Source organism: Trachinotus anak, unplaced genomic scaffold, assembly GCF_046630095.1.
Source record: "Trachinotus anak isolate AG129_WGS33_773 ecotype Australia unplaced genomic scaffold, CSIRO_AGI_Tana_v1 ptg000003l, whole genome shotgun sequence".
Classification (NCBI taxonomy): domain Eukaryota; kingdom Metazoa; phylum Chordata; class Actinopteri; order Carangiformes; family Carangidae; genus Trachinotus; species Trachinotus anak.
In genome coordinates, this window is record NW_027273854.1 from 14,378,740 (window position 1) to 14,404,269 (window position 25,530).

Below are 25,530 nucleotides of genomic sequence, written 5' to 3' on the forward strand. Positions count from 1 at the left end.
TTATGAGTGTACCATAAGGAGAAAGTTTGGCTTGTCTTTCTAAAATGTTGATTCAATTAGTTCTACAATGATGCTGATTTGCTTTTGAAAGACTCTACTCTTGGCGTGGCATGCATGACTTGGCTTGTGCATGAGTTTATTCACCATTTGACTGAGAGACCACAAATCCAGAGTTAGTCCTGAAACAATCATTGTTGTGTTTGGGGTGCAAGACTCAGTAGAGGAACCACACATACACGAGGACAAGTTACACAGTGTTCATGCTCCATGTACAAACAAAAATGAACAAACAACATTGAATTAATAGAATGTTTGCCGAAAGTTACTGGGGTGTGATGGTAATGTTTTTTTCTTGTGAATACAATATGAAATTTGAACTGTGCTCTAAAAGTCAAACATGGTGATGTGTATACCAAATTTGTTTTGTGTTTGAATTGCACTGTGACTGCACACATACTATTAACATGTAGCTCAAAATACTGGTTGAATAAAGACATGAACTGCATGCAACAAACAACAACAGAGTTACAAAGCGCTTTTTTTTATTTTGATTTTGAATCTGCATTATAAAGACAAACACAATGTCATGTCACAAGCAACAAACATTAAACAACAAACAGCAGAAGACACAGCAACACAAAGTAACATCTAATGGGCCTTGCACGTTTCAGGGATGTTCATGTTGAGGTTGACCAGGTTGGTTTTTTCAAATGTTCTGTGCCCAATGGATCTGACAATGGCTTTAGTATTGTTGACCACAGATTGGTGGTAAACTACACAGCTAAACACCTTGTCATTGTCTTTCCACTCATTAAGGTTGAGTGTTAACTCGCCATAAACAGAAAAAGATCCATCGTTTCCTACAGGGTTTGTGGTACTGAACTCATATGTTGAGTCTGCTGCCTCGTCATCAACAAGCCAAGACACGTAAACCTCCTGAGGGTGGAAGTCTTTCACATAGCAAGTCAGGGTCACCGTGTCTTTTCTACTTTGTTCTACTGGTGACAGCATGAACACTGAAGGACGCTGAGTCTGTCCTCCTGCAAGCATGAAAGAACAGTTAGGCCTCCTGCCACATATGAAAGTGCCTACAGTGCATGAAGAAATCTGTGCTGTAAAACACAACTAGAAATAACACTCTTTACAAGTTTAATGGTTTCATAAGGTGAATTAAACACAGGTTTTGGTGCACAGTTACTGAATAGTCTTACCTGACTTCCTTTCATAGAGTTCCTTGAATGGTACAAGATATTCACTATGTTCAACAACACAGTAGCGCTTTATCCCCTCGGTCCATTCTTCATATGTGATGTCAAGTTTAAGGCTCCACATTTTTCCATTGGTGGGGGTCATTGAGGAGTCAGCCATTTCTTTTCCATCCTGGTCCTCCCAAAAAATTCTCTCAACAGATGGCTTGTTTACGGTGACCTGACACGTTAAAGTTCCTCTTTTGTTTACAAACATATCCTTCAATGTGGGGCCTTCAATCTTTATCTCCACGTCTGCTTTAGGACACGATGGACGTTCTGAAGGAGATATTAACCAACAATTATTGAATAGTAATGGCTGAAAACCATTGAAATGGAAATTAAACTTAAAACTAGAAATTTACTCACCACATCCTGGGTATACAGTTGAATTAGTGAATACATCTTTGTCGCCATTTTTCCCCTTAAACTCACATGTAAAAGGGGTGCCAGCAGGCACATCATTGGACTTCACTGTGAGAAAACTTGCTGCACTGTACAGCTTAGCTCCATTTAATACACCTGTTTCCTGAGGAGGTGTTTTGATCTCAGATACTTTGTTGGTGATTTCCTCTCCATTTTTCAGCCATTTGATCTCATGAGTTTTTGGTGAAAAATCTTTAGCAAAGCAGGAAAAGGAAGCCTCGCTTTCATCATTAGAGGAGGTCAACACTCTAAGAGTTGGCAACTGATGAGGTACAGCTGAAAGACAAACACATACACAGATATATATATATATATATATACATTTGCAGAAGCAGGGAATTATTTATATGTATAAACACACACACACACACACACACATATATATGTGTGTGTATGTGTGTGTATATATATATCTATATATCTATATATAGATATATATATATATATATATATATGCAGAAGCAGAGATGAACAATGTGCTACAATGTTCATGTAATCTAAATGTACTGTACACTTAGAATATATGTGAGTTCATGACTTTTCTGTACTACTGTCCTGCACATAGTGATTACACGCCACAAATGAACTGTAGCTTGTTACCAAAGTGCAGAAAGAGTCAAAAGGAAACATTTTCATAGTAATAAATGACATAATTGAAGAGCAGATCTTTAATGCTTGCTTCTGCATATACACTGACTTTTCAGGCAAGCAAACATGCAAAGCATTTAATGTGAATGTTAATTATCAACGAACAGCGAAAAGTGGAGGCAGACAGAGATTAGGAACAACTGGGATTATTCAGACAGATGGAAAGAAGCAGAGCACACTGCAACGATCTTTTTTTGGTCAGATGCATTGGACATATCGTGCATTAGTACAGAATAAATTAGACTTAATAAAAAGCAGTCAGAAGCTGAATATACGTGTGCAAGCTTCAGCCCTCTCGTTCCAACTCACTGTTAGGATTGCCTGCTAGGACTACTAGTTATGAAATTAACAATAGTTAAGGATATATCTCCCTTTTTAATTTGTAAAAGTTGAATTTTATTAGTTTGCTGTCCTATGTGCTTTATGTATCTTTTGATTGAGAGGTTAGAGTAAGCCCATATTTCATTCTAAAACAGTTAAAGCTATTATTGTTATCATTACTATTATTTTAAATTATTTTTTCTTTTTTCTTTTTCTTTTCTTTTTTTGCATAAAACACTTTGAGCTCAAATTTATTGTGCTATATAAATACAAATTACTTTGAATTATTAACAAGAATTATTATAAATTGAATAAGTTATTTGACATAAAGTCACCAAATGACCTTAAATAAAATGTGCTACTATTTAAGATTATAATTGTATCTTCATCAAAAGTAGCGTCGTAGTACTTGAAAAGTTTCATTTATTTGTTTACTGTATTATATAGTCTAAAATTGTTCTGTTTGATACTGTATTTTGACTGAATTTACTCACAAAATTAAAATTAAAATTCCATTTTCTTTTGATATTAACAAACTCCATGTACTTTGTCACATTTAATTTTAAAGCATTAAAATTGTTGCACAATTTAAAAATATGCTAACAGCTCTGCCATGTTAAATTACAAGAATTCAAATCAACTACTAAAAAGGCATTTATATAGGATTTAGAATCGGTCTTACTTGGTGGCTTTATCATGCTGGTGCTGTTATTTCCTGCAGGATGAGTCACACTACAATAGAAAGTTCTCCTGTCGTCCCAGTCCTGTCTCCTCACTCGGATTTGACTGACACCTGTGTAGAAGTTGCCTTTCGGTACTGGAGGATACTGAATGAAGTCCGTCAAGGCGGTATTCTCTTTTTTCCATGAGAAAGTAATGGAGGAGGGTGTGAAGCCGGTGGCGAGGCAGCCAAGAGTGATGTCTCCAGTCCCAGAACCGCATTGCCACAGAGGAAAAACAGAGGGGGCAGTTGCAGTGGCTAAGAAAGGAAAAACAAAAGCGTAATTAAAACACCAAAAATATAAACATTCAACATTTTTCAGCAAGTATTGGTTCAAACAGAGAGAAGTCAACTGAGCTGATTCAGTGGTGTAACAAAGCTCAGCATGTAAGGCATTACCTTTAAAATGTTAAAGATGGAATTTCAAGTAACCTCCATACACAGACCTTTATTTTCTCTGTCCCATTTATTTAGAGGCTTTTTTGTTATGCTGAGATTAACCTCCCTTCATAACATTTGATGTTGTAATGTGTAATGTGTAATTTTTGTTCAATTTCAGCAATCATGTGTGAGATTGAATAGTGTTCTTACCTGATGAAACGGTTACCATTGTACCCTTTCCCCAATAGTCAAAAGCACCGTAGTAGCACAGTGCTGCATCTACTCTGCTGTTAGTATGAAAAGGCTACAACTACTACTGCCAGGCGCAAAAAGTCTACCTTCACATTTATTTAATCCAACTGTTAAAAAATCCACTTAAATGACTTAAAACACATCAGCCGTAAATGTCTAGCACTGTGTTTTACTGAGATGATCGCTGTTTGACTTTTCACGGTACATACCGTGTTAAAACAATTCCCTTTTGAATTGTGACTTGACATGATGAGAAGTTACAATATAACTTAAACATGACACTTCACAGTCTGAAATGTATCCTACTGTAGATCGTAAATGGTACAAATCTTACCTGATGACACAGTTACCATAGTGCCTTTTCCCCAGTAGTCAAAAGCCCAGCTGTCATTGTTAAGAGAGTCAATTCACACTTCCCACAAAAACTAATTGCTCTAATAACTCATTCCTTCATGCCATACAATTTGGTTTCAGCGACAGTTAAAACCAAACAGAAATACACACCTGTGAAAAGACTTTTGATGCCACTGAGATACAAATTTGCTCCATTAAACTGTGTAAATATTACATTTTCAATATGAAGACAAAAAAAGATTATTTCACCTGATGTGACAGTCACCATTGTTCCTTTTCCCCAGTAGTCAAAGTAGTCACAGTGACAGGTTAGCACTTTAGTGCTAAGATATTTCACAGCTTGTATCATTGAATAAATTATGTCACTTAGTCCATAAAGTAATCGTAAAATGCTCTTTAGTTTTTTTTCTTCTGCAGATTACATTCTAGTTTAAGTACTGTTTAAACCAATCTATTAAAAATATAATAATACATATGATAATAAAATAATAATAAAATTACAAAAATCTTCATCTTCAATAGATTAGATTATTATTCTAAAGAAGTTATTATGACTTGTCTCTTTCCCCCCTTTATCAAAGATACCATCACAGTAATAGATTACAATCTGCTCCTTATAAAATACTGTTTTTAAACCAAGGAAAGTAAACAGGTTTCACTGACAAAGCAGTTCCCACTATACCATTTATTAACCATTTCACTTGAGATATTCATTTCCTGATGTCTGGGTTATATAAAATTAAGTGTGTTTGCCAACGCTTAGCAGAGCAATATGAAAGTTAACATTCAGGTGTTGTTTTTCAGTTTTCAATTTTGATACATCAATTTCATAAATTGGTTTTCAAAAAAGTTAAGTTTAAAATTTTAAAGTATGCACACTTTTACTGAACATTTCTAGCTGAACTGGGAGACTTGCTGTTTGACATGTGATTGCAAAGATTGCATCTGTGACTTTGCATTAGCAGGTTCTGCAATGATGTGGCTGTATTCTCAGGATGTGGGATAATACATTTGTGAGGAACAAGCGTATTTTAAGTCAATGTCTTAAGACAGTTGTGCTGTGTGTATTTATTTCATTTAAATTTAAATACTGACAAAATGTAACACGGCAGTTTTTTCTGAGTATCAAGTAAAACTTACAAATTCAATGTTGTAATGATCACTGATTGATTGAATGAAAGATTATGATACCTTACAATAACCTTATGATTTCTTAATGCTGTCCCATACATTTTAACCTCCTCTTAATGTGCAAGTGTTTAAAATGATCCTGTTCACTTTGCTTAGTAGTAGCTTTATTCAGCCATATTGAACTAGATGTTTTACTCATCACATTTAGTAGTGGATTAACCATGCTTTTTTAACATAAAGGGCATTGTAAGTTTTTTTTTTTTTTTTTTTTTTTTTTTTTTAATGAAATCCAATATTAAAGTTATTAAACTTCAGAGGAACTGTAGTGGGGCTACATCAGCAAAGGCCATGGATTTGGACTTGCAATTATATATATTTATATATATATACAGTGCATCCGGAAAGTATTCACAGCGCTTCACTTTTTCCACATTTTGTTATGTTGCAGCCTTATTCCAAAATGGATTAAATTCATTTTTTACCTCAAAATTCTACATACAATACCCCATAATGACAAAGTGAAAAAAGTTTGCTTGAAATTTCTGCAAATATATTAAAAATAAAACAAAAGAAATCACATGTACATAAGTATTCACAGCCTTTGCTCAATACTTTGTTGAAGCACCTTTGGCAGCAATTACAGCCTCAAGTGTTTTTGAGTAAGATGCTACAAGCTTGGCACACCTATTTTTGGGCAGTTTCTCCCTTTCTTATTTGCAGAACCTCCCAATCTCCATCAGGTTGGATGGGGAGCGTCAGTGCACAGCCATTTTCAGATCTCTCCAGAGATGTTCAATCGGGTTAAAGTGTGGGCTCTGGCTGGGCCACTCAAGGACATTCATAGAGTTGTCCGAAAGCCACTCCTTTGCTATTGTAGCTGTGTGCTCAGGGTCGTTGTCCTGTTGGAAGATGAACCTTCGCCCCAGTCCGAAGTCCAGAGCGCTCTGGAGCAGGTTATCATCAAGGATGTCTCTGTACATTGCTGCATTCATCTTTCCCTCAACCCTGACTAATCTCCCAGTTCCTGCTGTCAAAAACATCCCCACAGCATGATGCTGCCACCACCATGCTTCACTGTAGGGATGGTATTGGCCAGGTGATGAGCGGTGCCTGGTTTCCTCCAGACATGACGCTTGGCATTCAGGCCAAAGAGATCAATCTTTGTTTCATCATACCAGAGAATTTTGTTTCTCATGGTCTGAGAGTCCTTCAGGTGCCTTTTGGCAGACTCCAGGTGGGCTGTCATGTGCCTTTTACTGAGGAGTGGCTTCCGTCTAGCCACTCTACCTTACAGGTCTGATTGGTGGAGTGCTGCAGAAATGGTTGTCCTTCTGGAAGGTTCTCCTCTCTCCACAGAGCAACGCTGGAGCACTGTCAGAGTGACCATCGTGTTCTTGGTCACCTCCCTGACTAAGGCCCTTCTGGCCCGATCGCTCAGATTGGCCAGGCAGTCCTGGTGGTTCCAAACTTCTTCCATTTACAGATGATGGAGGCCACTGTGCTCATTGGGACCTTCAATGCTGCAGAAATTTTTCTGTACCCTTCCCCAGATCTGTGCCTCGATACAATCCTGTCTCAGAGGTCTACAGACAATTCCTTGGACTTCATGGCTTGGTTTGTGCTCTGACATGTACTGTCAACTATGGGACCTTATATAGACAGGTGTGTGCCTTTCCAAATCATGTCCAATCTACTGAATTTAGCACAGGTGGACTCCAATCAAGTTGTAGAAACATCTGAAGGATGATCAGTGGAAACAGGATGCACCTGAGCTCAATTTTGAGTGTCATGGCAAAAGCTGTGAATACTTATGTACATGTGATTTTTTTGTTTTTTTATTTTTAATATATTTGCAAAAATTTCAAGCAAACTTTTTTCACATTGTCATTATGGGGTATTGTATGTAGAATTTTGAGGTAAAAAATGAATTTAATCCATTTTGGAGTAAGGCTGTAACATAACAAAATGTGGAAAAAGTGAAGCGCTGTGAATACTTTCCAGATGCAATGTATATATATATATATTTTATATTTTTCCTTTTTCTTTTCTTTTTTTGCATAAAACACTTTGAGCTCAAATTTATTGTGCTATATAAATACAAATTACTTTGAATTATTAACAAGAATTATTATAAATTGAATAAGTTATTTGACATAAAGTCACCAAATGACCTTAAATAAAATGTGCTACTATTTAAGATTATAATTGTATCTTCATCAAAAGTAGCGTCATAGTACTTGAAAAGTTTCATTTATTTGTTTACTGTATTGTATAATCTAAAATTGTTCTGTTTGATACAGTATTCTGACTGAATTTACTCACAAAATTAAAATTAAAATTCCATTTTCATTTGACATTAACAAACTCCATGTACTTTGTCACATTTAATTTTAAAGCATTAAAATTGTTGCACAATTTAAAAATATGCTAACAGCTCTGCCATGTTAAATTACAAGAATTCAAATCAACTACTAAAAAGGCATTTATATAGGATTTAGAATCGGTCTTACTTGGTGGCTTTATCATGCTGGTGCTGTTATTTCCTGCAGGATGAGTCACACTACAATAGAAAGTTCTCCTGTCGTCCCAGTCCTGTTTCCTCACTCGGATTTGACTGACACCTGTGTAGAAGTTGCCTTTCGGTACTGGAGGATACTGAATGAAGTCCGTCAAGGCGGTATTCTCTTTTTTCCATGAGAAAGTAATGGAGGAGGGTGTGAAGCCGGTGGCGAGGCAGCCAAGAGTGATGTCTCCAGTCCCAGAACCGCATTGCCACAGAGGAAAAACAGAGGGGGCAGTTGCAGTGGCTAAGAAAGGAAAAACAAAAGCGTAATTAAAACACCAAAAATATAAACATTCAACATTTTTCAGCAAGTATTGGTTCAAACAGAGAGAAGTCAACTGAGCTGATTCAGTGGTGTAACAAAGCTCAGCATGTAAGGCATTACCTTTAAAATGTTAAAGTTGGAATTTCAAGTAACCTCCATACACAGACCTTTATTTTCTCTGTCCCATTTATTTAGAGGTTTTTTGGTTATGCTGAGATTCACCTCCCTCCATAACATTTGTGGTAATTTTGTGTTTTTCTAGATACAAATCGGTAAAACACTTTAAATGCACAACTTTGACAATATGCATTAGTAAGTTTTTGAATTTGAAGGAAGGTGTCAAGTCAGTAAACCTTCATTAACTGAGCTGATGGCATATTTTACAAAAATATATAATTTTTATTCAATTTCAGCAATTATGTGTGAGATTGAATAGTGTTCTTACCTGATGAAACGGTTACCATTGTACCCTTTCCCCAATAGTCAAAAGCACCGTAGTAGCACAGTGCTGCATCTACTCTGCTGTTAGTATGAAAAGGCTACAACTACTACTGCCAAGCGCAAAAAGTCTACCTTCACATTTATTTAATCCAACTGTTAAAAAATCCACTTAAATGACTTAAAACACATCAGCCGTAAATGTCTAGCACTGAGTTCTACTGAGATGATCGCTGTTTGACTTTTCACGGTACATACCATGTTAAAACAATTCCCTTTTGAATTGTGACTTGACATGATGAGAAGTTACAATATAACTTAAACATGACACTTCACAGTCTGAAATGTATCCTACTGTAGATCGTAAATGGTACAAATCTTACCTGATGACACAGTTACCATAGTGCCTTTTCCCCAGTAGTCAAAAGCCCAGCTGTCATTGTTAAGAGAGTCAATTCACACTTCCCACAAAAACTAATTGCTCTAATAACTCATTCCTTCATGCCATACAGTTTGGTTTCAGCGACAGTTAAAACCAAACAGAAATACACACCTGTGGATTGACTTTTGTTTCAACTGAACTAAAAAGCCAAGAGTTTGAAAGTTTTGGTGACTTCTTTGCCAGGTTAGAAAGTACTGTTGGCTGTCTTATCAACGGACAATGGTTGTGACTACATGAAAATGATCATACATATTTTTGTGATGTAATTACGAATTTCATTTTCTAGTTTGAGACAATATTGTTACATACCTGAGGTGACGGTGACCATGGTGCCTTTTCCCCAGTAGTCAAAAGCGTAGTCACAGTCTAATAAATCATTAACCACCGCATACAAAAACCTGTTCCCAGATTTCTACCCTTTTCATTGTAGGTTATTTCATCACATTCTGCCATCGACATATTTTCCTTAGCTTTTGCAAACAAGTTCAAGTTTAAAATGAGTCTACTGATTATAACACATCAACACAATTCATGAAATCAATTACCTGTGGCACAACTTTTTTGTTGGAAAAGCAGAATCACAGTGTAATTTGTCAACACATCCAACATAGAAAAACTAGCATCTTGAAAAGACTTTTGATGCCACTGAGATACAAATTTGCTCCATTAAACTGTGTAAATATTACATTTTCAATATGAAGACAAAAAAAGATTATTTCACCTGATGTGACAGTCACCATTGTTCCTTTTCCCCAGTAGTCAAAGTAGTCACAGTGACAGGTTAGCACTTTAGTGCTAAGATATTTCACAGCTTGTATCATTGAATAAATTATGTCACTTAGTCCATAAAGTAATCGTAAAATGCTCTTTAGTTTTTTTTCTTCTGCAGATTACATTCTAGTTTAAGTACTGTTTAAACCAATCTATTAAAAATATAATAATAATAATAATATGATATATGATAATAAAATAATAATAAAATTACAAAAATCTTCATCTTCAATAGATTAGATTATTATTCTAAAGAAGTTATTATGACTTGTCTCTTTCCCCCCTTAATCAAAGAGACCATCACAGTAATAGATTACAATCTGCTCCTTATAAAAATACTGTTTTTAAACCAAGGAAAGTAAACAGGTTTCACTGACAAAGCAGTTCCCACTATACCATTTATTAACCATTTCACTTGAGATATTCATTTCCTGATGTCTGGGTTATATAAAATTAAGTGTGTTTGCCAACGGTTAGCAGAGCAATATGAAAGTTAACATTCAGGTGTTGTTTTTCAGTTTTCAATTTTGATACATCAATTTCATAAATTGGTTTTCAAAAAAGTTAAGTTTAAAATTTTAAAGTATGCACACTTTTACTGAACATTTCTAGCTGAACTGGGAGACTTGCTGTTTGACATGTGATTGCAAAGATTGCATCTGTGACTTTGCATTAGCAGGTTCTGCAATGATGTGGCTGTATTCTCAGGATGTGGGATAATACATTTGTGAGGAACAAGAGTATTTTAAGTCAATGTCTTAAGACAGTTGTGCTGTGTGTATTTATTTCATTTAAATTTAAATACTGACAAAATGTAACACGGCAGTTTTTTCTGAGTATCAAGTAAAACTTACAAATTCAATGTCGTAATGATCACTGATTGATTGAATGAAAGATTATGATACCTTACAATAACCTTATGATTTCTTAATGCTGTCCCATACATTTTAACCTCCTCTTAATGTGCAAGTGTTTAAAATGATCCTGTCCACTTTGCTCAGTAATAGCTTTATTCAGCCATATTGAACTGGATGTTTTACTCATCACATTTAGTAGTGGATTAACCATGCTCTTTTAACATAAAGGGAATATTTTTAATTTTTTAAAATGAAATCCACTATTAAAATTATTAAACTTCAGAGGAACCGTAGTGGGGCTACATCAGCAAAGGCCATGGATTTGGACTTGCAATTATATATATATATATATATATATATATATATATATACACACACTTATGTATTTTTTTAATGTCTGTACTGTGTATGGGTGCTGACACCTCTTGTTACAGGCAGTCACCAAGTTGCCTGCTCAGGAACTGCAGGGGAGCAGAGGATGCTTGCAGTTTACTGAGCCTCGCCTCCATTACAGCAAATTAACTACTTTAATCGTACCATCATTATTACTGAAGGAGGCAGATGAATAACTAAACATAAGACACTGAGCAAGAGAGAGCAGGAGAGAGGGAGGGAAAGAGAGAAGTCATCGGTAATGATGCTTCGTACTAAGTGCTAACTGATTTGTTTTGTTGTTTTGGTGGTCTGTATTACTTTGTTGTTGTTTTATTTTAATCTGTTTGCGTGTTGTCACAGATGGTTTCTGCTCTTATTTTGTTACTATATGTACTGATTCATATGCATCAATATGCACTGATTTTAAAATGCAGCATATAATATTCATGATTGCTTGAGCAGTCAAGGGACTGGTGTGGGAAATTACTGATCAGCGAGCCTCTGCAACTGTCATTGTTTTTCTGTGGTTGTCAGTTACCCATAAATAATTAACTAAACTAAGCTATGCATTGTCACAAGTGGACTCTTTAAAAAGCATCCACATGTATGCATTTGGCTGCTGCTAACCTTGGAATAGAGAGACATGGGCCAAGTCAGTGCCCTCTGCTTCCACATGGGGGTTGGTGTGCTTTTTAAAGTCATTTTTACTTTTCTTTTTTAAAGAGCAAATACATGCACACTTTTTGAATTTCTTACAGTGCACATAGAAACCAGTAGATGGCAGCACAAGCACATTTTCTGTTTGTGTGGTTCATCTTTAAGCTCACTTCCACCTTCAGAATGAAACTAAAAGGTTGTCCAGTGCTTTGGTTACTTGCCTTGAGCTTCTCCATTAGCCTGTATAAGCAAGCTGTAAATGCAAATACAGTAAAAGGGTTTTAAAGGGTTTTTAGTCCTCACTCTCTTTTCTCACTTCCATTGACCAGCTGGCATGTCAACAAGAATGTCCCCCAGCACATCAACAAGTTGACATTATAAAACACTTGAAAACAAGTGAAGCTTGATAGTATTCCCAAGAACATATTAGACTTTAGAGTTTGAAGTTGATGAAAGTACACAGGTTGAATTAATCAATTACAGCACCAGTTTATTTTTGGAAACAATTGACAACCTAACAAATAAACACATAAATTGAAAGTAACAATACATGAGCTGTATTCAGGAATGCAAAATTAAAGCTTTTAAAATACTTCTCGAACTAAAATATTTATATGATATAAAGTATTAACTCTGTTCAAAACTTGCTCAAGAAAGTAAAGTAAGTACCACCTTGACTCTTCTCATAGGCTAATAATTGATGTACTAAAGTAATGATAATTGAATTTTGTACTAGAGCATGGATGGAAAAACTGTCTGTTACTCAATTTGATCTTCTCTCTCTGGATCTCTGTCTTTCTCACTACCCAAATATGAGTGATAGAATTAGGAAAAGTAGGCTGTGTGCATGTATGTGTACTAAGTTAACTTTGAATTTAGCGCCTGCATAAAGTAGGAACAAAGCCCATGTTTGGGCATACACAGTGCCAGGTCACCCGGAGGTAGCCAATCATAAGCCTGGATGTGCTTAGTGTCATCAAGGTGCACAAATGTAAACTCAAACAGGAGGCCCTAACTGAAAGACAGAGTATGCTCACATTTAGACTCTGTATGTATGGAAAGGAGAAGAGACTTAAAAAAAGTCTCTGTGTTTTTCAGTGAATGTACCCCTGTGTCAAACCAGTTAGTGAGTTCAGTTCAGACTTGTCAGCATCTTCAAACTACATGACCAATGTTTCACACACATAGAGGTGGTAAATCAGCACTGCTCCATGTGTTTGTCTTATCTTGTGGACAGTCTGAGTAATACAGGTGTGGTACTGTAACACAGTATACTGTAGTGCTATGCATAGCCATGAAGAATAAATCAGTATGTGTCATCATTTGATTTATTGTAATGAATGAGGGAAATTATGACAAATTTTGTTGTGCATACTTGAATCTTTACATTATAAAGTAAAGTCATGTCATACTTGTTGACTGAGTCAGTATATGAATCTGAAAATCAGAATTAGAAGCTTCATTTACTTGCTGTATTCATTTATTTTTCTGTTTTTGTCTTTTTTTCTTCTAATACATATGCATTACATACATTCCAGCGCAAATACACTGAAGCATCAAAAGAAATGAATATAAAATAAACCACCTCCATAAAATTGAATAAACATGTAAAAACGACAGAAAATGAAAAGTATATTTAAAAAGATAGAAATCTAAAACTAGTCAGGCCCTATGTCATCAAAAGTCCACATTTGAATCATAAAATGGGATCTGTCCTGTGATCATCATCATTTAGTCTTAATTACGGTAGCTGAGACACCATAGATGACAGAGATGAAGAAAAAAAGGAGGAAAGTGAAAGCTATATACCAGCTTTCCACACCTATGTCTTGGTTCACATCAGCATGCATGATGTCATCAAAGAAGTCGCAATGCTCCAAGGTGTCTGTGAAAGAATTGAGATTTGTTAATGAAATATTACATTGATGGACTGCAAAGAGATTTTATTTAAAGTAATCCATGCAGTAACCAAACCATACTAAATCTTAACTGTAAAGGAAGATGTAGATCAATGGAAGAACTATCACCTGGTTTAGATATATTCAGGGAAAGGGTGGTGTTTTCATGTACCACTCTGCAGGTGATGACTTTCTCATGTAACCAGTTTCCCTGGGACAGACGAAGGTGGCTTTGGATACTGAACTTTCCATTCTGGCCTATGTGGGGCTCACTCGTGTTGTAGTCCAAGAGTTCCTCAGGTCCATCATACCAAGTGATGTTAATAGAGGCAGGGCTGAAGCCAAAGACCAAGCATACAAGTTCATTTGTGGCCTGGAGCAAGGTGGCTGAAGGTTTGCTGCGGGTCACTGGGGCTGGGAAAGATAGTCATAAAAGTGTATGTTTTCATGAATCTATATTGATGAAGGTCAAGAAAAATCAGGGAACCTTTATAAGCCATGTTAGAAAGTTTCTTCTTGGAAATTGAAAGAATAATATTGAAAAAATGAAAATTTGAAGGCACTTGAATTGAATAAGAGCAAATGTTTTAAAGGCGTTTTTTCTTCTTTACCTTTGTACCCACATGAGTGCTATTTAGCAACACTGAGACCAGAGAAGAATGACACCAGCAAACTGTAATTGTATGAAATGATAATTGTCAACTCACCAAACACATTCTTTATAGTGCTTTCAAAAGGCGTGTCAGATGACTCGTGTCTCACAGCACAAGAATATGTAGAGCTTTTGTCTTCAGTTTTGGATACGTTTAGTCTGCTGTTCATTGAATAAGTGCTGCTCCCTGTGTACTTCCATGCAGCACCATTGGTGTAGCGGGTTGGTGGTAGTCTCTGGCCGTTCTCTTTCCAGTACACTATTATATTGGATGGGAAATATCCAGAAACTAGGCAAGTAAGTGTGAGGACGTCTGACATAGAGAGCTCAGAGGGAGTTGGTTGTATTATCTTCACTGTTGGTTGATTCAGGTCTTGAGAAACAAAAAGAAGAAAACTTGTTGAACCCCTAGAAATTCAGAATCCACGAATAACAATCTCAAAGAATTAACTTCATGCTTATTATGTTTAACACTACCTCTGCTTTTGCTCATATGATCATCGTAGCTCTGGTTAGAGTATCGGTGCTTTGCTTCACAAGACACTTTTTTATAAGCATGCCAGTCCTCTGCTGACACATTGAAGAAGCTTTGCAAAGTCTCTGTCCAATTACTTTGAATCACTGGTGGCTTCGTATGGAAATTCCGAAACTGTATGTCCTCATCTACTTTCCAGGTGATGGAAAAATCATGAAGACAAAGGCCGACAAGAAGACAGGTGATAGTCACCTGTCCCTTGTCGGGAAACTCCTGTGGTGGTGGTCCCTGAACATATACACCAACTATCTGAGATGATGCTGGAGTTACTGAAAAAAGAAGAAGACATTCAAGAGATTCAGAAACAGTATGAATGTATTTATTAATGCATGAATATGATTGTGATAATAATGTCATGATTTTATTTTACCTAAGCAGAGGCTGATGGTCTTGTTGACAGTCTTATTCAGAGATCTGTCTGACACTTCACAAGTGAAGCCTTTCCCTGTTTTCCACTCTTCTTGAGGGATATGAAGTTGACTGGTTACTGCCACATGTCCATCTGCACCCATGGTAATGTCATTGTTTGAAGAACTTTGCTGAGAGCCAGGAGACCATTTAATTTGAGGGTTGAAGCCCCATCCTAAGCACAAGAGTCTCTGTGGTCCTGACTCATTATTGGGGACCAAAAGAAGTTCCACAGATGGGTCCACTAAATGGGAGATGAATCAGTGCATCAGTGAATCAATGTGTAATAAAGTGTGAAACATGAAACAAACTTCCATGATGAGAAAAAAGAGTAACTCCTCTCACCAAAAATGTTGCCTGTTAGGTTTGACTTGAAGCTGGCGGAGAAGCCTTGATTGACTGTGCAGGAGAAATCTGTGCCTGTCTTCCAGTGAGTTGAAGGGATGGCGAAATGTGTAGTGACTGAATGAAGGCCTGGCCCTTCAGGAAGATCAACATACTGTTTGGCAGAAATGTCATGATTGTTGGCCTGAAAGGTGACGTAGAGGTCACTTGAGGAGAGTTGTGTGATGTCACAGTGGAGCACAGCACTTTGCCCCTTCAGCAAATCTGGGAGAGATCTCTTGATCTCCACTGATGGAGCTGGAAGTGCAGGCCCTGTATGATACAGAAAGGAAACAAAGCAGAACTATTTCTTTACTGTTCTTTGTAATTATAATATGTCTGATTTTCACCTTGAAAAGTTATCGTACCTACAACATTCACTGTCTTCTCAGTGGATGAGAAACACGTATGCTCAGCTTTACACGTTATCTTCTTGAGTTGTTTCCACTCGCTGAAGGGAACTGTAAGATGGCTGATTTTATGAGTTGTGTTTGCAGTCTTTTTCACTCTGCTACTTGGTGCATCTACTCCATCTATCTGCCAGGTCACACTGGCATCAAAACCAGTGTGGACGGAACATGTGGCTTTCACTTCAGATTCTGCCATCATTACAGTCTTGAAGCTGGGAATCTCCACATCAATTGAAGGAGCAGCACGTGAATAAACTGACAATGAAAACAAGGGAAAAGTATCATGAAGCAAGACCCAATCCTGAGTAAACTGTGTCATTGTAAAAGATCCTTTTATATTGTGACACATTGTTGACATGATATTTCAAATTGAGTTCAAGCCATTTTTTGAATGGTCACACTGTTCTCAGAGAACAGCTGAGGTTGCAACCTTCCATTTATTTTTACCTGAGCAGAGGCTGATGGTCTTGTTGACAGTCTTATTCAGAGATCTGTCTGACACTTCACAAGTGAAGCCTTTCCCTGTTTTCCACTCTTCTTGAGGGATATGAAGTTGACTGGTTACTGCCACACGTCCATCTGCACCCATGGTAATGTCGTTGTTTGAAGAACTTTGCTGAGAGCCAGGAGACCATTTAATTTGAGGGTTAAAGCCCCATCCTAAGCACAAGAGTCTCTGTGGTCCTGACTCATTATTGGGGACCAAAAGAAGTTCCACAGATGGGTCCACTAAATGGGAGATGAATCAGTGCATCAGTGAATCAATGTGTAATAAAGTGTGAAACATGAAACAAACGTCCATGATGAGAAAAAAGAGTAACTCCTCTCACCAAAAATGTTGCCTGGTAGGTTTGACTTGAAGCTGGCGGAGAAGCCTTGATTGACTGTGCAGGAGAAATCTGTGCCTGTCTTCCAGTGAGTTGAAGGGATGGCAAAATGTGTAGTGACTGAATGAAGGCCTGGCCCTTCAGGAAGATCAACATACTGTTTAGCAGAAATGTCATGATTGTTAGCCTGAAAGGTGACGTAGAGGTCACTTGAGGAGAGTTGCGTGATGTCACAGTGGAGCACAGCACTTTGCCCCTTCAGCAAATCTGGGAGAGATCTCTTGATCTCCACCGATGGAGCTGGAAGTGCAGGCCCTGTATGATACAGAGAGGAAACAAAGCAGAACTATTTCTTTACTGTTCTTTGTAATTATAATATGTCTGATTTTCACCTTGAAAAGTTATCGTACCTGCAACATTCACTGTCTTCTCAGTGGATGAGAAACACGTATGCTCAGCTTTACACGTTATCTTCTTGAGTTGTTTCCACTCGCTGAAGGGAACTGTAAGATGGCTGATTTTATGAGTTGTGTTTGCAGTCTTTTTCACTCTGCTACTTGGTGCATCTACTCCATCTATCTGCCAGGTCACACTGGCATCAAAACCAGTGTGGACGGAACATGTGGCTTTCACTTCAGATTCTGCCATCATTACAGTCTTGAAGCTGGGAATCTCCACATCAATTGAAGGAGCAGCACGTGAATAAACTGACAATGAAAACAAGGGAAAAGTATCATGAAGCAAGACCCAATCCTGAGTAAACTGTGTCATTGTAAAAGATCCTTTTATATTGTGACACATTGTTGACATGATATTTCAAATTGAGTTCAAGCCATTTTTTGAATGGTCACACTGTTCTCAGAGAACAGCTGAGGTTGCAACCTTCCATTTATTTTTACCTGAGCAGAGGCTGATGGTCTTGTTGACAGTCTTATTCAGAGATCTGTCTGACACTTCACAAGTGAAGCCTTTCCCTGTTTTCCACTCTTCTTGAGGGATATGAAGTTGACTGGTTACTGCCACACGTCCATCTGCACCCATGGTAATGTCGTTGTTTGAAGAACTTTGCTGAGAGCCAGGAGACCATTTAATTTGAGGGTTGAAGCCCCATCCGAAGCACAAGAGTCTCTGTGGTCCTGACTCATTATTGGGGACCAAAAGAAGTTCCACAGATGGGTCCACTAAATGGGAGATGAATCAGTGCATCAGTGAATCAATGTGTAATAAAGTGTGAAACATGAGACAAACTTCCATGATGAGAAAAAAGAGTAACTCCTCTCACCAAAAATGTTGCCTGTTAGGTTTGACTTGAATCTGGCGGAGAAGCCTTGATTGACTGTGCAGGAGAAATCTGTGCCTGTCTTCCAGTGAGTTGAAGGGATGGCAAAATGTGTAGTGACTGAATGAAGGCCCGGCCCTTCAGGAAGATCAACATACTGTTTGGCAGAAATGTCATGATTGTTGGCCTGAAAGGTGACGTAGAGATCACTTGAGGAGAGTTGCGTGATGTCACAGTGGAGCACAGCACTTTGCCCCTTCAGCAAATCTGGGAGAGATCTCTTGATCTCCACCGATGGAGCTGGAAGTGCAGGCCCTGTATGATACAGAGAGGAAACAAAGCAGAACTATTTCTTTACTGTTCTTTGTAATTATAATATGTCTGATTTTCACCTTGAAAAGTTATCGTACCTGCAACATTCACTTTCTTCTCAGTGGATGAGAAACACGTATGCTCAGCTTTACACGTTATCTTCTTGAGTTGTTTCCACTCGCTGAAGGGAACTGTAAGATGGCTGATTTTATGAGTTGTGTTTGCAGTCTTTTTCACTCTGCTACTTGGTGCATCTGCTCCATCTATCTGCCAGGTCACACTGGCATCAAAACCAGTGTGGACGGAACATGTGGCTTTCACTTCAGATTCTGCCATCATTACAGTCTTGAAGCTGGGACTCTCCACATCAATTGAAGGAGGGACGTTGGCATGCACTGCAGGAAAAATCATATTTGTATGTACCTCTCTTTAAAATTACAAAAATTTGTATTTTCATTTATTCATTCATGATATCACAGTAATCACATCGTGCTGGGAAACAGTAGATATACTCACTATGACAAATGTTTGTGGTTTCTTGAAATTTCTTTTTGTCGTGAGTGGCCTTGCATGTAAAACTAGAGCCGTTTTCCCACTTTGTCATATCTGGCTGAATCTCACTGCTCAGACTGAAGGTTTTCGCCACTCCCTCCACACTCTGCAGCTTCGTTTGAATTGGCGCAATGTTCAGAGGTTGATCATCCTGTTGCCACTCCACAGTCAGTTTGTCTGGAAAGAAGCCACTCATGGTGCAGATGAGTCTGACTGGTGAGGCCACAAATGCACCATTCCAGACAGGATGCAATGTGATCTTTGGAGAGACAACCCGCTGTCCTGAGATAGAGCAAAGACTATTTTGTTTTAACTTGCCTCAGTCCAAATGTTATATATGAACATTTTTACATATGTGTTGATTTGATTTCTTCAGTGATACATACCTTCCAATTTTGGTCAAGTAACTAACCGTACAGTCTCAATTATAAGTGTAATATCTCCGTATTTCGGCTAGATGGCAGAGTTGTATGTTTACAGTGTCTGATGTCTTAAAGTCAGGTGGAGATTGGGCTGAAAGTCTGTTGCACAGATGTTGCAGCGTGACAGGGCAGAGTGATCAGAGCTAGCAGCAAGCGGAAGCATTGAGTAACACCCATTTCCCAAAAAAGTACCAAAATGCAGAAGTGAAACAACACAAGGATCAACGGTGCATCACAGACACCAGGTGTGAGGTGTGGTTATTCCAGTAAGAGAAACACATTTAAATATCTCATATGAGTTTACATATGTTTTCACCGAGATTTCATGTGGCCTCTCATGACTTTGCTAATGGTTTTAGTTTTTGAGTGTATTAATAACAGACTTGAAAACTAACCAACTGCAAAATCTCCACATTTACATGTTGAGATGAGCAAGGGCTGTTGATTCCAGGTGCTGGTGAGGTGATGAACAGAACATCAGATTATATTTTTTAAATATTTTTTATAATCAAAAAATAATTTTAAAAAGTATTTAAAAACATAATATAAAACAAAAAGATAAATTGTCAATATTAGTAATAGATAAACTGTTAAATATCTCTGTTAAGACAATGTGTATTAAACTTCCATAAGTAAAACTACATCAGCATCAATTCAACATAATAGAAGGTTGAGAAAAATTGCAATAGCAACATCAAGTGTTATCTTCATGTAAACATTTATTTTCAAAAAGACATACAGCTTTTGTAATTGTTTTTAAATTTTGTAACTTTTGTAAATGAAAGAAAGACAATAGTGATTACTTACATGTTATTGTGAGAATATAAGAAACAATTTGAGAAATGTTTTTTTTTCTTTTTAACAGAAAGTTTGTCTTGATTCATTTAACCTGAAACGACAGAAAAAAAGCATAAAAATGTGGGTTAGTAAAACTGCAGCAAAATGGTGAAATTTCCTAATTATTGCCGTTTAACGGTGTGGCTATACTGGAAATGTATTATTGATCAACATATGCACATAACAGTTGCAATAAAATATAATACTGGCATAACTCCTGAATGCTGGTCTGACCTCTTTGTAAGAATGTGTTACATAGCTAAAGTAAAACATTTATCACTGGTACCTAAATATTTATTTTATTTCCAATGCCATCTTAAGGTCTTTATAAAGCCAGCTCAACTTTATAATTGTTACATGAGGCACTTCACCATACATGTTCTTTTCTGGCAAGGTGTAAAATAAATATATTTAGCACAAATACAAATACTTGTGACACAACTGGCTTCTTGTGTAGGTTGTTGTATATATTTGATGAATTACTTTAATTAATTTTAATTTACTCAAATTAACTTAGGAGAAAAAAGGATAATATGGAACACACAACAGCCACAATAACAGCAACAAGAATAACCTATTGTTTTTCCAGTCGTCATGTTACAAGCAGTTGTCAGCTAACCTCTCTGTTGTTTGAATACATGAAATCATTTACCCAGCTGTCTTTTTCTGGTTGAGTTAAATTCAAATCTGTGCACATAAACTCATTATTACCTTGAAAGCCGTGGTTCCAATGGTGAACAGCAGAGTGATGAGGAAGAGAAGGATGAAGGTGAGGGCTGTGTTTCCCATGTTATCTTCTTCTGCCCCTGGAACACTGTCCGATTCAATCAGGATCTCTGGATCTAATGTACAGTAATTAGTCAGTTAATACCAGGACAATCCACACCCAGCTGTGAAAAAGAATTTATGACACAATGACCAATAAACTCAATAAATAACCTATAGGACATTAACATATTTATAATCTCATAGGTCAGAGTGGATTCACTCATTAAACCAACCAGTCAGTCAGTCCAAGTATAAAATAAACAATTGCAAACTAAAAAGAAAAAAGGAGAGCATTGGCTCAAGTCTTTTTAGTTGTTATGAGTGTACCATAAGGAGAAAGTTTAAAGTTATAATTTTTTTTGGGCTTTTATGTCTTTTTTTATTATAGTTAAATGGAGACTGACAGGAAAGGGGGTAGAGAGGGGAATGACATGCAGGAAAGAGTCGGACCGATCGGGAGTCGAACCGGTGCCCGCCTGCTAAGAGCGTCTTTGCGCCCAAATGGTATGCACCCTAACCACTTGACTACCAGGCTGCCCCATAAGGAGAAAGTTTAGCTTGTCTTTCTAAAATGTTGATTCAATTAGTTCTACAATGATGCTGATTTGCTTTTGAAAGACTCTACTCTTGGCGTGGCTTGCATGACTTGGCTTGTGTATGAGTTTATTCACCATTTGACTGAGAGACCACAAATCCAGAGTTAGTCCTGAAACAATCATTGTTGTGTTTGGGGTGCAAGACTCAGTAGAGGAACCACACATACACGAGGACAAGTTACACAGTGTTCATGCTCCATGTACAAACAAAAATGAACAAACAACATTGAATTAATAGAATGTTTGCCGAAAATTACTGGGGTGTGATGGTAATGTTTTTTTCTTGTGAATACAATATGATGTTGAAAATTTGAAATATTGTTAGTGTCACTGTGCTCTAAAAGTCAAACATGGTGATGTGTACACCAAATTTGTTTTGTGTTTGAATTGCACTGTGACTGCACACATACTATTAACATGTAGCTCTAAATACTGGTTGAATAAAGACATGAACTGCATGCGACAAACAACAACAGAGTTACAAAGTGCTTTTTTTTTTTATTTTGATTTTGAATCTGCATTATAAAGACAAACACAATGTCATGTCACAAGCAACAAACATTAAACAACAAACAGCAGAAGACACAGCAACACAAAGTAACATCTAATGGGCCTTGCACGTTTCAGGGATGTTCATGTTGAGGTTGACCAGGTTGGTTTTTTCAAATGTTCTGTGCCCAATGGATCTGACAATGGCCTTAGTATTGTTGACCACAGATTGGTGGTAAACTACACAGCTAAACACCTTGTCATTGTCTTTCCACTCATTAAGGTTGAGTGTTAACTCGCCATAAACAGAAAAGGATCCATCGTTTCCTACAGGGTTTGTGGTACTGAACTCATATGTTGAGTCTGCTGCCTCGTCATCAACAAGCCAAGACACGTAAACCTCCTGAGGGTGGAAGTCTTTCACATAGCAAGTCAGGGTCACCGTGTCTTTTCTACTTTGTTCTACTGGTGACAGCATGAACACTGAAGGACGCTGAGTCTGTCCTCCTGCAAGCATGAAAGAACAGTTAGGCCTCCTGCCACATATGAAAGTGCCTACAGTGCATGAAGAAATCTGTGCTGTAAAACACAACTAGAAATAACACTCTTTACAAGTTTAATGGTTTCATAAGGTGAATTAAACACAGGTTTTGGTGCACAGTTACTGAATAGTCTTACCCGCCTTCCTTTCATAGAGTTCCTTGAATGGTACAAGATATTCACTATGTTCAACAACACAGTAGCGCTTTATCCCCTCAGTCCATTCTTCATATGTGATGTCAAGTTTAAGGCTCCACATTTTTCCATTGGTGGGGGTCATTGAGGAGTCAGCCATTTCTTTTCCATCCTGGTCCTCCCAAAAAATTCTCTCAACAGATGGCTTGTTTACGGTGACCTGACACGTTAAAGTTCCTCTTTTGTTTACAAACATATCCTTCAATGTGGGGCCTTCAATCTTTATCTCCACGTCTGCTTTAGGACACGATGGACGTTCTGAAGGAGATATTAACCAACAATTATTGAATAGTAATGGCTGAAAACCATTGAAATGGAAATTAAACTTAAAACTAGAAATTTACTCACCACATCCTGGGTATACAGTTGAATTAGTGAATACATCTTTGTCGCCATTTTTCCCCTTAAACTCACATGTAAAAGGGGTGCTAGCAGACACATCATTGGACTTCACTGTGAGAAAACTTGCTGCACTGTACAGCTTAGCTCCATTTAACACACCTGTTTCCTGAGGAGGTGTTTTGATCTCAGATACTTTGTTGGTGATTTCCTCTCCATTTTTCAGCCATTTGATGTCATGAGTTTTTGGTGAAAAATCTTTAGCAAAGCAGGAAAAGGAAGCCTCGCTTTCATCATTAGAGGAGGTCAACACTCTAAGAGTTGGCAACTGATGAGGTACAGCTGAAAGACAAACAAATACACAGATATATATGTACATTTGCGGAAGCAGGGAATGATTTATATGTATAAACACACACACACACACACATATATATGCAGAAGCAGAGATGAATAATGTGCTACAATGTTCATGTAATCTAAATGTACTGTACACTTAGAATATATGTGAGTTCATGACTTTTCTGTACTACTGTCCTGCACATAGTGATTACACGCCACAAATGAACTGTAGCTTGTTACCAAAGTGCAGAAAGAGTCAAAAGGAAACATTTTCATAGTAATAAATGACATAATTTAAGAGCAGATCTTTAATGCTTGCTTCTGCATATACACTGACTTTTCAGGCAAGCAAACATGCAAAGCATTTAATGTGAATGTTAATAATCAACAAACAGCGAAAAGTGGAGGCAGACAGAGATTAGGAAGAACTGGGATTATTCAGACAGATGGAAAGAAGCAGAGCACACTGCAATGATCTTTTTTTGGTCAGATGCATTGGACATATCGTGCATTAGTACAGAATAAATTAGACTTAATAAAAAGCAGTCAGAAGCTGAATATACGTGTGCAAGCTTCAGCCCTCTCGTTCCAACTCACTGTTAGGTTGCCTGCTAAGACTACTAGTTATGAAATTAACAATAGTTAAGGATATATCTCCCTTTTTAATTTGTAAAAGTTGAATTTCATGAGTTTTCTGTCCTATGTTCTTTATGTATCTCTTGATTGAGAGGTTAGATTTGGCCCATATTTCATTCTGAAACAGTTAAAACTATTATTGTTATCATTACTATTATTGTTAATTATTTTTTATTTTTTCTTTTTCTTTTCTTTTTTTGCATAAAACACTTTGAGCTCAAATTTATTGTGCTATATAAATACAAATGACTTTGAATTATTAACAAGAATTATTATAAATTGAATAAGTTATTTGACATAAAGTCACCAAATGACCTTAAATAAAATGTGCTACTATTTAAGATTATAATTGTATCTTCATCAAAAGTAGCGTCATAGTACTTGAAAAGTTTCATTTATTTGTTTACTGTATTGTATAATCTAAAATTGTTCTGTTTGATACTGTATTCTGACTGAATTTACTCACAAAATTAAAATTAAAATTCCATTTTCTTTTGACATTAACAAACTCCATGTACTTTGTCACATTTAATTTTAAAGCATTAAAATTGTTGCACAATTTAAAAATATGCTAACAGCTCTGCCATGTTAAATTACAAGAATTCAAATCAACTACTAAAAAGGCATTTATATAGGATTTAGAATCGGTCTTACTTGGCTTCATCATGCTGGTGCTGTTATTTCCTGCAGGATGAGTCACACTACAATAGAAAGTTCTCCTGTCGTCCCAGTCCTGTCTCCTCACTCGGATTTGACTGACACCTGTGTAGAAGTTGCCTTTCGGTACTGGAGGATACTGAATGAAGTCCGTCAAGGCGGTATTCTCTTTTTTCCATGAGAAAGTAATGGAGGAGGGTGTGAAGCCGGTGGCGAGGCAGCCAAGAGTGATGTCTCCAGTCCCAGAACCGCATTGCCACAGAGGAAAAACAGAGGGGGCAGTTGCAGTGGCTAAGAAAGGAAAAACAAAAGCGTAATTAAAACACCAAAAATATAAACATTCAACATTTTTCAGCAAGTATTGGTTCAAACAGAGAGAAGTCAACTGAGCTGATTCAGTGGTGTAACAAAGCTCAGCATGTAAGGCATTACCTTTAAAATGTTAAAGTTGGAATTTCAAGTAACCTCCATACACAGACCTTTATTTTCTCTGTCCCATTTATTTAGAGGCTTTTTTGTTATGCTGAGATTAACCTCCCTCCATAACATTTGTGGTAATTTTGTGTTTTTCTAGATACAAATCGGTAAAACACTTTAAATGCA

The 25,530-nt window shown here is 37.1% G+C and overlaps 1 protein-coding gene and 1 gene segment (V, D, J or C); both read right to left on the minus strand.

The window, feature by feature from the left end:
* Positions 1-513: 513 nt before the first annotated feature.
* Positions 514-4,386, minus strand: LOC139618220 (Ig mu chain C region membrane-bound form-like). The segment is given in 5 exon segments: positions 514-1,040; positions 1,212-1,526; positions 1,617-1,949; positions 3,325-3,621; positions 3,955-4,386. Coding segments are annotated over 5 exon segments (1,356 nt in total).
* Positions 4,387-13,311: 8,925 nt separating this feature from the next.
* The window catches only part of LOC139618218 (uncharacterized), a 68,737-nt gene continuing 56,518 nt past the window's right edge, over positions 13,312-25,530 (minus strand). For 3 of the 7 annotated variants that reach the window (XM_071473975.1, XM_071473977.1, XM_071473976.1), the window contains exons 2-21: positions 24,925-25,218; positions 23,302-23,634; positions 22,897-23,211; positions 21,077-21,207; positions 20,336-20,417; positions 19,924-19,982; positions 19,071-19,388; positions 18,653-18,949; positions 18,246-18,557; positions 17,863-18,144; positions 17,374-17,670; positions 16,967-17,278; positions 16,584-16,865; positions 16,095-16,391; positions 15,688-15,999; positions 15,305-15,586; positions 14,877-15,203; positions 14,455-14,772; positions 13,877-14,161; positions 13,312-13,734 (exon numbers count right to left, since the gene is read on the minus strand). In XM_071473975.1, the coding sequence (XP_071330076.1) occupies positions 13,577-13,734; positions 13,877-14,161; positions 14,455-14,772; positions 14,877-15,203; positions 15,305-15,586; positions 15,688-15,999; positions 16,095-16,391; positions 16,584-16,865; positions 16,967-17,278; positions 17,374-17,670; positions 17,863-18,144; positions 18,246-18,557; positions 18,653-18,949; positions 19,071-19,388; positions 19,924-19,982; positions 20,336-20,412 (4,215 nt within the window). In that variant the 5' untranslated portion in view covers positions 20,413-20,417; positions 21,077-21,207; positions 22,897-23,211; positions 23,302-23,634; positions 24,925-25,218 and the 3' untranslated portion in view covers positions 13,312-13,576. Of the gene's footprint in view, positions 13,735-13,876; positions 14,162-14,454; positions 14,773-14,876; positions 15,204-15,304; positions 15,587-15,687; positions 16,000-16,094; positions 16,392-16,583; positions 16,866-16,966; positions 17,279-17,373; positions 17,671-17,862; positions 18,145-18,245; positions 18,558-18,652; positions 18,950-19,070; positions 19,389-19,492; positions 20,418-21,076; positions 21,208-22,896; positions 23,212-23,301; positions 23,635-24,924; positions 25,219-25,530 lie in introns of those variants that run through there. The other 4 variants (XR_011689702.1, XM_071473981.1, XM_071473979.1 and 1 more) reach the window with 4 other exon arrangements.